This window comes from Nerophis ophidion, linkage group LG10 (assembly GCF_033978795.1).
Source record: "Nerophis ophidion isolate RoL-2023_Sa linkage group LG10, RoL_Noph_v1.0, whole genome shotgun sequence".
Taxonomy (NCBI): domain Eukaryota; kingdom Metazoa; phylum Chordata; class Actinopteri; order Syngnathiformes; family Syngnathidae; genus Nerophis; species Nerophis ophidion.
Window position 1 is genome coordinate 10753344 of NC_084620.1, and position 14400 is coordinate 10767743.

At 38.9% G+C, this 14400-nt stretch overlaps 1 protein-coding gene across 3 annotated transcripts in view; it reads right to left on the reverse strand.

Moving 5' to 3' along the window:
• The window catches only part of cacna2d4a (calcium channel, voltage-dependent, alpha 2/delta subunit 4a), a 113894-nt gene that overhangs the window by 75530 nt on the left and 23964 nt on the right, over positions 1-14400 (reverse strand). For 2 of the 3 annotated variants that reach the window (XM_061912322.1, XM_061912321.1), the window contains exons 19-27: positions 13632-13703; positions 12965-13026; positions 12810-12877; positions 12692-12737; positions 12527-12624; positions 12358-12451; positions 12172-12264; positions 11119-11246; positions 10303-10371 (exon numbers count right to left, since the gene is read on the reverse strand). In XM_061912322.1, the coding sequence (XP_061768306.1) occupies positions 10303-10371; positions 11119-11246; positions 12172-12264; positions 12358-12451; positions 12527-12624; positions 12692-12737; positions 12810-12877; positions 12965-13026; positions 13632-13703 (730 nt within the window). Of the gene's footprint in view, positions 1-10302; positions 10377-10920; positions 11030-11118; positions 11247-12171; positions 12265-12357; positions 12452-12526; positions 12625-12691; positions 12738-12809; positions 12878-12964; positions 13027-13631; positions 13704-14400 lie in introns of all 3 variants that reach the window. The other variant, XM_061912323.1, reaches the window with a different exon arrangement.

Here is a 14400-nt window from a genome sequence, read left to right on the forward strand (position 1 = left end):
CGATCTATAGCACTATTTTCTGTTGATAAATGAGAGATTTTCATCACAGTTCAACATCTCTAACATCTCAATGCTGCCTCTTTTCTAGGTTAGTATTAAAAGTTAAATAATTTTCTTAATTGTCTTTTACTGAATATATATATATATATATATATATATATTTATATATATATATATATATATTTATATATATATATATATATTATATATATACATATATATATATATATATATGTGTATATATATATATATATATATATAAATATATATATATATGTGTGTATATATAAATTCATATGTGCAGCTCTCGTCATTGTTGATTTAGGATGCACATTAGGGTAACAGGAAAAAAAGTGAGTTATTCGCTTTCATAAAAACATTATCATAGTGATATTATGATATGATAGATAGTTCCAAAAATTATTTGATAAAGTTTTTATTAAATACTTTTTAATCCCATTTGCTTTTAACAAAATAATTCAAGTATTGTGAGTGTATCGTACCTTTCTGTATTTGTATCTGAAGCAGCAATAGCTATCCTCATGAAAACATACTTTGTATGACCACATTCATTTTGTCTTAAAGTCCAGTTTAGATAAGTATTTCATCTTGGATACAGTATATAATCCTCCATATTGGCAGACACATTAATTTAATTTAATTTCATTCCAAAAAGTTAAACAATATTTTTGCATGTGACAAAAAACACCCAGAAACGCTGGCATACTCTAATAAAAATGCCATGTTTGTTATAAATAGTTAAAAAAAAGAAAAGAAAAAAGGCTGGCTTCTGCTGGAGAGACCTGTGTCTGCTAGCTTGAGCGCCCCCACCCCTTCAAGTGTGGCGAGTCAGAATACTGCTGAGGCATTGAACTGGAAGTTGACAATATATCACCCCCTATCTTGAGGCAGAGGTACATGCTGCCTCTTGGCCTGCCTTTTCCCCGTGGCAACAAGCATGCGCCCCTTCGCACGCACACGCCCAATACAGACTGTGTGTAGCCGTGGAGGCACCGCCTGTGTCTGCCTCACTTCTCATATGCTGCATTGTTTTGATCAGGAAACATGGAATTTCCGCGATTTTGACCATGAAAATTATCAAACTATACAGCAACCACACCAAAATCACATAGAAAGCATAAAGCAAAAGAGAAATATTAGAACTTATTTTATTTTATTACTTTGTTTTGGAAGATCTCATGGTTAAGCCACCTGGTGGCAGTCGAGGCACTGCCTCACTTGCCTCCCCTGACAGCACGTCACTGATATATACAGGTATATATATGTATATATATATATATATAAATATATATATATATATATATATATATATATATATATATATATATATATATATATATATATATATATATATATATATATATATATATATATATATATATATATATATATATATATATCACCTACTCAGTGGCCTAATAGTTAGAGTGTCCGCCCTGAGATCGATTGGTGTGACTCGGCCGGGGTTTGAACCCACAACCTAAGACTATAAAAAAAAATGGAACCCATTGCCTCCCTGCTTGGCACTCAGCATCAACGGTTGGAAATGGGGGTTAAATCACCATAAATGTTTCCCGGGCGCGGCACGGCTGCTGCCCACTGCGTCCCTCACCTGTGCGTTGTTAAATGTTTATAACTATATTACCCAGAAAGCTTAGCACTGTAGACAGGAACAGGAAGTTGTTCTGAGCTAGCGGGAGGACGACAACTGTGTCGTTTGATCAATAAAGAGTGGCAAAGTTTTAGGCATTGGACAATGTTGCGAGGTTAAGCATAACTTGCAATTATTGGTGGAATCTGTGTGAATTTAGCCTGATCACAACATTGTGAATTCCTGGGAGGACCGATATAACATTTTTTATTTTTTTATTTTTTTTTGCTGATATAACATTAACTGTACACTTGTTGGTGAGGACGATAAATGGAGAGGATTGATTACAAGATAATTATGAGTTATTTCTTAAATTCAACAGTGTTTCTCACATGTTATATGAAAGTCAAACTTTCTTTGGCCCCAAGGTGGATTATTTTGCAGCCATACTCAGAAAAAATGCATGAACAGAGTCACCAAGGTGAGGATATTTTTTTGTTTGAGCACGGGCAGTTTTTATGCGCCATGTTTGGCCGTACAATGGACAAAACTGTACATGAAAACTGGCACATAGAAAAAGTGGAGCAAACACAAACCAAGGTACCACTGTATATGAAAGTCACTTCCTTCCATCCATTGGTAATTTGCAATGAAAAATTATTGACATTGAAAATACTTTTAAAAACTTTCATTGCACATATTGCACTCAGTTTCCTCTTAATGTAATTGGCTGTAATAATATTAATAATAATATAATCACAACAGTGTGTTATGATGCATATATCTCTATTAGCCTCTACTGTTACCAATTCACAATGTGTGTCCTTGTGTGTACGTTTGGATTTGTTTGGGGTATTATTGTGCTACTCGCTCATTAGTTGTGTCCATTTAATCGTCCTCAGTGTTGGTCAGTTTTTTATATGGACAGGGTTTGATAAAACTATACAAAATAACATAAGATCCAAACTCTGTCCATGAAACCACATGGTCTGAAGGTCTCGTGCTGTTGCTAGCTAAGTATCTTAGCTGAATCCTGTTCTTATAGCTTGTGTGTGCAGAAGAATAAATGATAGTTTGGTACTTATACTGCCCACAATCGGATGGTGGTGGTGTGTTGTTGTTATGACGATGATTGTGTTTCGGCGAAGCATTTCCTGGTACATATGCATTGACTGGAATAAAAACATATCACACCTGACTGTCTATTTGATGACTCAAACACATGTAGTCAAATAAAATGGAGTGAGAAATAATGTTTTTTGTGACCTTCTAATCCCCTTTGGCTTATCTGCTGTCCATTTATCTTACTGGCACATCTTTCCTCATCAATTTGAGTGTTTTCACCTGGCTTTTCTTCTGCCACATATGCCCTTTTTTCTGATTTCTTCTTTGTCCTTCTCCTTTCAATTACAATCGATAAACTTCCTTCATCTTTCTTTGGTTGTTTCTTTCCTGCCCCAAAAAGAGACAAAGTCGAGGGTGGTAAACTAATTTGTTTTGGGAGCCACATTTTCACAAAAAGCTAAGGACCAGAGGAGCCAGGCCATTAAAATTATGTGTATACAGTAATGTCAATACAAAGATCTGACAATACTTTGTAGACTACAGTCATAAATGAAAACACTACCGATAACTTTACAATGGTCATATATTTTCAATATAACAAGAGTCCTTTTCTGTGTTAAAGGTCTTTAAGTAACAATCATCAAGGATCCTTTACTATATATTAGTCACTTTCATGTCATTCCTGGGGTGTATTTTTGGCTCACGGCCCTCCAGTTTTACTCTACAATATGTATGTCTATCTGTGTTGGACATGCGATGAGGTGGTGACGTGCATACTTGCCAACCTTGAGACCTCCGAATTCGGGAGGTGTGTGTGTGTGTGTGTGTGTGGTGTAGGTTCACAGTGTGGCGCATATTTGTAAGAGTGTTAAAGTTGTTTATACGGCCACCCTGAGTGTGACATGTATGGTTGTTGATCAAATATGCCTTGCTTTCACTCGTGTGTGTGTGTAAAAGCTGTATATATTATGTGCCGACATGCTGTTTGTATGTTGGAAAAGCAGACATGACGGCAGGTTGTACAGGATGCTAAATTTAGCGTGAAAATCGGGAGAAATCGGGAGAAATTTGGGTGAATGGTTTCCCCGGGAGACTTTCGGGAGGGGCATTGAAGTTCGGGAGTCTCCCTGGAAAAATTTGTGAGGTTTGGCAAATTTGGTGACGTGCCCGAATGCAGCTGGGATAGACACCCACCCAGCCCCCAAAAGGGACAAACAGTAAAACATGGATGGATGATTGACGGTTGGTTGGAATCAGTTATTGTCAGTGCTTATGACTGTTTTCAAATGGGCTGTCTACAAAAAGTGCAAATCTATGATTTTCTCAAAGTTCGAACTTGCTGTCATTTAAGTCTCACAGAGATATACTGAAAGAAGCTAGGGAATAAAGCTTGGGGCGCTCTGATCAAAACAAAGAAGGGGTTTATATGTGCTTGCATGTAAAATCTATGGCAATGTCCAATACAATCAGTTCCGCTGTGTATTTACTTGTGCAAATCTGGACAGCCAGTTGACATCTAAAAGTCCTCCAATAAGCAAAGAAGGTTGGTCTTTTCTTCTATTTTAGTCAAGTAATTTACAAAAGCTAAACATGGTAGGGTATTGGCTACTAGGAGCTCGCAGATAGACAACAGCTAACCACAAAATAGCACACAAGCTTGACCTATGTAATAATTAATTGAGCATAATTGCTGTCTAAAACAGACAACAGGGATTTACGTTTATTGATAATTGGCCCTCTTTCTGGGGCAAACCTGGCTTGCTGAGGAGAGACGGCCTTCACCCTAACCAGGAAGGCGCTATCCTCTTGTCTCGGAACATAGACTTCGCATTGAGCCACATTTGACTAACTGCACTAGAGCAAGCCCGGTCACAGGCAATTACAGAGCCTGCTAGCCTGGGTATGGAGTCAGTTAAGTTAGAACTAGCCAGCGCCAGGCTGGATGATCCCTGTACACATAGCAATTTTCGTAGAATAATACACAACTCACAAAATGTTTTTTCTACTGTGTCTATGACTTCGTCAGAGTTAGACATGCGTTCTACTGAGGTGGCAAATTATGATGCGTTCAGTTTATCGCAGCGCCAAGTAGACAATCTGAAAATTCCTGTCATATCAATTCCTAGATATGGTCGTAATTATTTTAAGTACACTGCGCATAATAAACGCAACATTATTAATATTGCTACTACGGATAATTTTATCAACAACTCCTTAAAACAGCCCACTACCTATAATATGGGCTTTCTAAACATCAGATCTTTGTCTCCCAAAACGTTATTAGTCAATGAGGTCATTAGAGACAACAACCTTAACGTCATCGGTCTTAGCGAAACCTGGCTTAAACCACACGACTTTTTTGCGATAAATGAGGCATCCCCTCCTAACTATACGAATGCGCATATTGCCCGTCACCTCAAAAGGGGAGGGGGTGTCGCACTAATATACAACGAAAACTTTAACTTTAGTCCTAACTTAAATAATAAATATAAATCGTTTGAGGTGCTTTCTATGAAGTCTGCCACACCTCTGCCTCTGTGCCTGGCCGTTATCTACCGCCCCCCAGGGCCCTATTCGGACTTTATTAGTGAATTCTCAGAGTTTGTTGCTGATCTAGTGACGCACGCCGATAATATAATTATAATGGGGGACTTTAATATCCATATGAATACCCCATTGGACCCACCGTGCGTGGCGCTCCAGACTATAATTGATAGCTGTGGTCTTACACAAATAATAAATGAACCGACGCATCGCAGCGGTAATACGATAGACCTAGTTCTTGTCAGAGGTATCACCGTCTCCAAAGTTATGATACTCCCGTATACTAAAGTAATGTCCGATCATTACCTTATAAAATTCGAAGTTCAGACTCATGTTCGGCAAGCTAATAATAATAATAACTGCTATAGCAGCCGCAACATTAATGCTGCCACAACGACGACTCTTGCGGACCTACTGCCCTCGGTAATGGCACCGTTCCCAAAGTATGTGGGCTCTATTGATAACCTCACTAACAACTTTAACAACGCCCTGCGCGAAACCATTGATAGTATAGCACCGCTGAAGTTAAAAAAGGCTCCAAAAAGGCGTACGCCATGGTTTACTGAAGAAACTAGAGCTCAGAAATTATTATGTAGAAAGCTGGAACGCAAATGGCGCACGACTAAACTTGAGGTGCACCATCAAGCATGGAGTGATAGTTTAATAACTTATAAACGCATGCTTACCTTAGCTAAAACTAATTATTACTCAAATCTCATCCGCATTAATAAAAACGATCCAAAATTTTTGTTTAGTACAGTAGCATCGCTAACCCAACAAGGGACTCCTTCCAGTAGCTCCACCCATTCGGCAGATGAATTTATGAAGTTCTTTAATAAGAAAATTGAACTTATTAGAAAGGAGATTAAAGACAATGCGTCCCAGCTACAACGGGGTTATAGTAACACAGATACGATTGTATATACGGCGGATACTGCAAATATCCAAAATAGTTTCTCTCGTTTTGATGAAATAACATTAGAAGGATTGTTACAACGTGTAAATGGAATAAAACAAACAACATGTTTACTTGACCCACTTCCTGGGAAACTTATCAAGGAGCTTTTTGTATTATTAGGTCCATCAGTGCTAAATATTATAAACTTATCACTTTCCTCGGGCACTGTTCCCGTTGCATTCAAAAAAGCGGTTATTCATCCTCTCCTTAAAAGACCTAACCTCGATCCAGACCTCATGGTAAACTACCGACCGGTGTCTCACCTTCCCTTTATTTCGAAAATCCTCGAAAAAATTGTTGCAGAGCAGCTAAATGAGCACTTAGCGTTTAACAATCTATGTGAAACCTTTCAATCCGGTTTCAGGGCAAATCACTCGACTGAGACAGCCCTCGCAAAACTGACTAATGATCTATTGCTAACGATGGACTCTGATGCGTCATCTATGTTGCTGCTCCTCGATCTTAGCGCTGCTTTCGATACCGTCGATCATAATATTTTATTAGAGCGTATCAAAATACGAATTGGTATTTCAGACTCAGCCCTGTCATGGTTTAACTCTTATCTTACTGATAGGATGCAGTGCGTCTCCTATAACAGTGTGACCTCGGACTATGTTAAGGTAACGTGTGGAGTTCCCCAGGGTTCGGTCCTTGGCCCTGTACTCTTCAGCATCTACATGCTGCCGCTAGGTGACGTCATACGCAAATACGGTATTAGCTTTCACTGTTATGCTGATGACACCCAACTTTACATGCCCCTAAAGCTGACCAACACGCCGGACTGTAGTCAGTTGGAAGCGTGTCTTAATGAAATTAAACAATGGATGTCCGCTAACTTTTTGCAACTTAATGCCAAAAAAACGGAAATGCTGATTATCGGTCCTGCTAGACACCGACCTCTATTTAATAATACAACTTTAACATTTGACAACCAAATAATAAAACAAGGTGACTCTGTAAAAAATCTGGGTATTATCTTCGACCCAACTCTCTCCTTTGAGTCACACATTAAAAGCGTTACTAAAACGGCCTTCTTTCATCTCTGTAATATCGCTAAAGTTCGCTCCATTTTGTCCACTAAAGACGCCGAGATCATTATCCATGCGTTTGTTACGTCTCGTCTCGATTACTGTAACGTATTATTTTCGGGTCTCCCAATGTCTAGCATTAAAAGATTACAGTTGGTACAAAATGCGGCTGCTAGACTTTTTACATGAACAAGAAAGTTTGATCATATTACGCCTGTACTGGCTCACCTGCACTGGCTTCCTGTTCACTTAAGATGTGACTTTAAGGTTTTACTACTTACGTATAAAATACTACACGGTCTAGCTCCAGCCTATCTTGCCGATTGTATTGTACCGTATGTCCCGGCAAGAAATCTGCGTTCAAAAGACTCCGGCTTATTAGTGATTCCTAGAGCTCAAAAAAAGTCTGCGGGCTATAGAGCGTTTTCCGTTCGGGCTCCAGTACTCTGGAATGCCCTCCCGGTAACAGTTCGAGATGCTACCTCAGTAGAAGCATTTAAGTCTCATCTTAAAACTCATCTGTATACTCTAGCCTTTAAATAGACCTCCTTTTTAGACCAGTTGATCTGCCGCTTCTTTTCTTTCTCCTATGTCCCCCCCTCCCTTGTGGAGGGGGTCCGGTCCGATGACCATGGATGAAGTACTGACTGTCCAGAGTCGAGACCCAGGATGAACCGCTCGTCGGGACCCAGGATGGACCGCTCGCCTGTATCGGTTGGGGACATCTCTACGCTGCTGATCCGCTTGAGATGGTTTCCTGTGGACGGGACTCTCACTGCTGTCTTGGAGCCACTATGGATTGAACTTTCACAGTATCATGTTAGACCCGCTCGACATCCATTGCTTTCGGTCCCCTAGAGGGGGGGGGGGGGGTTGCCCACATCTGAGGTCCTCTCCAAGGTTTCTCATAGTCAGCATTGTCGCTGGCGTCCCACTGAATGTGAATTCTCCCTGCCCACTGGGTGTGAGTTTTCCTTGCCCTTTTGTGGGTTCTTCCGAGGATGTTGTAGTCGTAATGATTTGTGCAGTCCTTTGAGACATTTGTGATTTGGGGCTATATAAATAAACATTGATTGATTGATTGAAAGTGGTCAATATAATCAAGTATCAAATAAATATAGTTACATATAGCTGGTATTCCGACACGTGACTTCTTCCCGGAAGTAAAAACCAATGGTGGTCGACCAAGCTGAGATGGCTGTTGTACAGCAAGCAGCGCAAAAACTATCTGAGTACAAAAGAGGCTCAAATCTTCCAGCAAAAAGCAAATAAAAGCAAAAAAATCCAACAATGCAATGGAATAGATCCCTATACTTCATAAAAAAAAGACATATCAAATGATTGTGCTCCAGACACCATTATTATCGGAACATAAACTTAAAAGGATGGAGGTCTACAACTTCTTTGTGTGTGGCTGGGTCAAGGAAATTGGAATCAAGACTCTGCGGGAAAATTATGCAGAGGTTTTGCTTGCGTTAAAGTTGCATTTCATGATTTCACTTTGCGTATACCGATATTTCTTGCTCTTACATGCGTCGTCTACGAGTAGCGTGTTTTTCCCTCGTTTTTATCAAATATATAAATACAGATGTCAACATCATGTATGTGCTGAAAGCTTCATTTATTGTTGCTGCCTGTGGTAAAAGTTTAACTCTTTTAGGTTTTGCTCACATTTGCTTTCTTTTTAATTTGGACACGCAGAGTTGGTGCTATTCGAAACACTTGTAGCAAACGTGTTTAAGAAATACATATAATATGAAGATAATATTTAAATGAGATATAAAAAACATTAAAAGTATATCAACCCAACCTTTAATTTAGTGATCACTGCAAACTAATGTATTCTTTGACTCTGTTCCCTTAGACTAGATCGTGTGCTGCATACTTTTTCACGTCATTGTTTCCACAAAAAAAAAATATTTTCTGCCATTTCTGATAAACTCTTGAGGATATCTGAAGAAACATTTATCCTTTTCACGATTTGAACGGTTCGTACAGCCGAAAACAACACAACCATAGGGCGTTTTTTCTTTGCAGAAAGGCTAAATTGCGCTTAGTACCCAATTAAAACAGAGTTAGCTTGACCAACACCAATATTCATGGTGGGACGTGAGTCGTACGTGACGTCAGTAACATCCCAGCAATTACACATAAAAGTCTCCAAGACAGAAGTGTATTAGAAAGTTTCCAGTGACAAACGTGTCTGCATCATTCAAGTAACTGTATCATTAGCTTAACTATATGAATGATTGAAACCACAAGGTCTCGCCCAAAAATTTGTCACCACTGCACTTCAAATTAAAGACAGCATAATTCCATTACAGACGATTAATGATGAATATGTTAGTGTTTTTGTATACCTAATATTGTTCTCTGTTTGTCTAATTTAACTTGATCAAAGCTTTTCCAATTTTCCATACTACAAAATAATTACAATATGTACGATTAATGCTGATATCGTATCGTATCAATATCATTATTGACTATATCTTAAGACTACAATATCGGTATGGTATCGGAAGAGAAAAAGCAGGAATATTGACGTATCAGTGCATGCTTCTTGCATCAAAAAAACTTTAAGCGGTTGTTTTAGGCCACAACCACAGCGGGGTAGGGGGTGGGGGTGGGGGGGGGGGGGCACATGTCCAGAAAAGGTTGCATTCAAGTTCATTTAGCTGAGCACTGTTACATACATATTGTACATACATTTGAAGCCTTGCAGGCTTCAATTTGATGACTAAATAATAAAATTAATGCTTGATCGAATTAAAGACTAAAATGCAGAACATAAACTAAATCTTGTCATCACAAAAAGCAAACTAGCATTGAGACTACATGTCAACAAACAAGCACACTCCTGTGAATATTCAACAGAGGTTTGTTTAAGTCAAACATTGACCTCCAGTGGTTTTCAGTGAAGTTGCAGTTATTAACAGGAAACGTGAAAAAGGAGAGGCAGCTATTAATAACTACGAAACGCTTTTGACCTAAATAAATCAAACCGATGCATATTGACAATAAAAGTGTGTGCCACCAATATGATAGAAAATAACAAAAATTTAGGGGAAAAAATTGAGTTTGGTATCCTACTGCACCTCCAGCGATGGCTGTTCTCTTGCCCACTGACACAGTGATGGCAGTGGTGGCGATCACGACCCTTCCAGCTGAAAGAAGAGCAACACAGACACACATGAGTGAGCTAGCACTATCACAACAATAGATACACCTGCACAACCTAGTGGCCTCCTGAAGGAAAGTTATTTATTTGCAAAGATGAGGAAGCTAAATATGGAGACAAAACCACAATACTAAAGAGATTATTATAGTACAATGCACTTGTACACCACAATACTAAAGAGGGTATAATGCAAAACACTAAAAAGAGTAAATGCCAAGAATATTGATAAATGAAGTACAGGTGTACCACTATCCATGCATCTACTACAGTGAACACTGTTTTTGCTGTCCTTATATTGTATTTTAGGTTTGCATAACCAATTCCTTTATCATGCAGCATTTTGCATGTAAATGAATTTGCAGGTTTCCTAAGAAAGGAGGGAAGGTTGCTTTTATGAACGTCTATGTTTTTGCGTCCATAAATAAAAAATATGTATAAAAATAAGGATTTGAAGGCATAAGAAACATAAAAAAGGAGTCATGCTTTGTAAATTAGAGGAAACCCAAGCGGAAGCATGCCAAGTAACACTTTTCCTCTACCCTCCTCCTCCTCCCCCTGTACTCCCCCTCCCTCCTCCGCTTGGTGTTCCGTGTCCTCTGCGCTCAAGGTGGCACTATAGTCAGCATCATAGTCCCTGAACATGTCTGGACACAACACACTGCATTTAACAATAAACACATTATACCTATTCTTTTTTTTCTTTTTTCTTTTTTAAACGTGTTCTATCAACTACCTCTGGTCTCCTGTCGGGGCATGTAGTACAGAAACTGTCCAGCAGGGTACTCGGCTGCCCTGCGATACCACAGTGGGAAGTGATCCAGCGTGAACATGTTTTCCTTGTCCATGGAAGTCAGGAAAGACCTGTGGGAGACATCATAATCGTTTTATATGCGTTGAAATAACACAAACATTGTACTTATCATACAAAGGAAGGCAGCTTGTCGGTTTAATAGCTAGCGTGCTATTGTTAGACTTAGACAAACTTTTTTGATCCACAAGTGAAATTGTTCAACACAGTAGCTCAGTTACCAAGGATGGAAGGGGTAAGGATGGAAAGGATAATGCACATATAAAGTAGACTGAAAATGTACCATAATAGCAAAATAAAATATAACATATATGTAATATTTACATATTATATATACAGTATATAATTTATACTGATATATTGTATTATATATTATATTTTTATATAATATATACATGTATCCATCCATTTTTTACCGCCTATTCCCTTAAGGGGTCGCGGGGGGCGCTGGTGCCTATCTCAGCTACAATCAGGCGGAAGGCGGTGTACACCCTGGACAAGTCGCCACCTCATCGCGGGGCCATAATATATACAATATATAACACATTCCAATTACCATGCACAATATTACAAATAATGCAAAAGTTAGCCTTAGTTTTGTCGCCTAATTTGTTATTTGTTTATGGTTGTAAGGGCCTATGTGTGCTTTTATCAAAAAAACATAGCATACGATATGAAATGAAAATTAACTATTTCATAGTAAGCTTGTTAATTTTTCCGCTAGTATGTTATCGCTGGCCATAGATTTGTAGTCTTAAGTAATTCACAGTTAATGTTTTATAGTTCTTTGGGATTATACTATGCACTCCTATGAAATAAACCCACATAGTCCAATAGGAAATTTGATTTTTTTTTTTATAGTAATAGTAAGTAAATATATAGTCATCCACCCCAGGGTGGTGTTTGCCTTTTTATTTTCAAGCTCTATTGTAGAGAATTAGGAGGATTAGATGACAAAAAAGACTTTTCCTTACTCACTTGCCAACTCTCTTTTCAATGCCACTGTATCGTTGGAACCTCATCAGGCCTGAACGAGTGCCCAGGAAGGCTGTTTCCATGCCCTCATCCATACTAAAAGACATAATAGATATAAAGGGATATTTATTTAAAAATATAGATATTAAAATAAGCTATTTTTTGTGGTGCATGTGGGCGACTACTTACCCAGCTGGATTGAGCATAAGGGCCGTCCAGTAAGCTTCCATTGGCGCCGTCACCACCGCGTCGAATAAGGTTTGCTGCAATAGCTGCACGTCACCTGCAGAGCAAAATTAGATCTTTATATTGTTAGAACGGGACACCGTTAATCAAACACTAAAAAGTCCTAACTTACACTCTAGATCTGGTTCTTTGCCCGTTAGGTATCTGACCACAGCTTGCAGCTGGCTCAGCTTACGATGTGCCGGGTCAATGTCGGTCTCACAGTAGGTCCTGCAGGGTTTTATGAATGGTGTAACAGACTAATTGTCGGTAGTGCCGGTATTGTATTTTTACTCACCATTCACTGGCTATGGTCAAATCAGGTGCGAGTAAATCATGAAGACCTGCACAGTAATGCAATGTTTATTAAATTAGGTACAAGTATTTGTTTTAAATAAGGGAAGAGGAAGGCTTACCCTCTTCAACAGATACATTTCCAATGAATATATACTGTCCATTGTCTCTGGTCAGCACTATGCCAAGACTGATACACAGAAAAATACACTTAATTGATTGATGAAAGAACAAAATGTCATATCATTTGTATTGATGACATTAAAAGCAGTGCAACCTGAAAGGCGTCTCATTGATGCTGGTGTAGAAATAATCATTTTTTAGGAACATCACTCGTTTCTGTCACAAACAGAGAAACAAAATTCACAAGACAGACTCAACTAGACAGAAATAGTCTTTGTGGCTAGACGCAATGTACCCCACAGGGCATCATCTAGAGGTAGATATAAAGCACACGTAAGAGTACAGGGTATTCCTCTAAGGCAGTGGTCCCCAACCACCGGGCCGTGACCCGATTGGTACTGGGGCGCAGAATAATTGTTTATAAATTTTTATTTAAAAAAGAATAAATTAATTAATTAATTAATATTTATTTTATTTTTATTTTTATCAAATCAACATAAAAAACACAATATACACTTACAATTAGTGCACCAACCACAAAAACCTCCCTTTTTCATGACAAAAACATCCCTTTTCCATGACAAAGAAAAAAAATAAATAAATAAAAATAAAGATCCCCCCCAATACCCACCACCCCCCCGGGCCGCGGGACAAATTATTAAGCGTTGACCGGTCCGCGGATACAAAAAGGTTGGGACCATTGCTCTAAGGGGCATCTTCGTGAATGACAATATAAATAAAATCCTGCAAATTCTTTAAAAAAACATAAGTATATACCATAACATTTTGGCCCATTCACCAAACAAAAAATGTCTACTCACGCCTTTATCCACTGAAGTCCTCACATCTAAGGACAGTGTACCAGTTTCTCCTTTGACCATGGCTGTCCTTAGCTGTAAGATGAGAGACATGTGGAAAAATGAGCGTAATTCTTCCAATTCTTAACCGCTGCCCTCAAAAATTAACATGTGTCAACACATGCACCCCTAGAGTGTTGACAAGCAGGTACGCCCCTAGCTAAAATAGAGCTCTAAGCAGAACTTTATTTGGTGCCCCCTTTTGACCAACTATTCCAAAATTGTTTCACACTTTTTTGTTCATGTGGCAGAGTGGTTAGTGCGTCTGCCTCACAATACGAAGTTCCTGCAGTCCTGGGTTCAAATCCAGGCTCGGGATCTTTCTGTGTGGAGTTTGCATGTTCTCCCCGTGAATGCGTGGGTTCCCTCCGGGTACTCCGGCTTCCTCCCACTTCCAAAGACATGCACCTGGGGATAGGTTGATTGGCAACACTAAATTGGCCCTAGTGTGTGAATGTGAGTGTGAATGTTGTCTGTCTATCTGTGTTGGCCCTGCGATGAGGTGGCGACTTGTCCAGGGTGTACCCTGCCTTCCGCCCGATTGTAGCTGAGATAGGCGCCAGCGCCCCCCGCGACCCCGAAAGGGAATAAGCGGTAGAAAATGGATGGATGGATGGATATATTTAAAATCAAAATAGAATTGATTTTGATGCATGTTTTGTAAACAAAAAAAATGTGGGAATTATATTTTTAGTGCAAAAAAACAAATGTAACATATTTAAAACATACATTT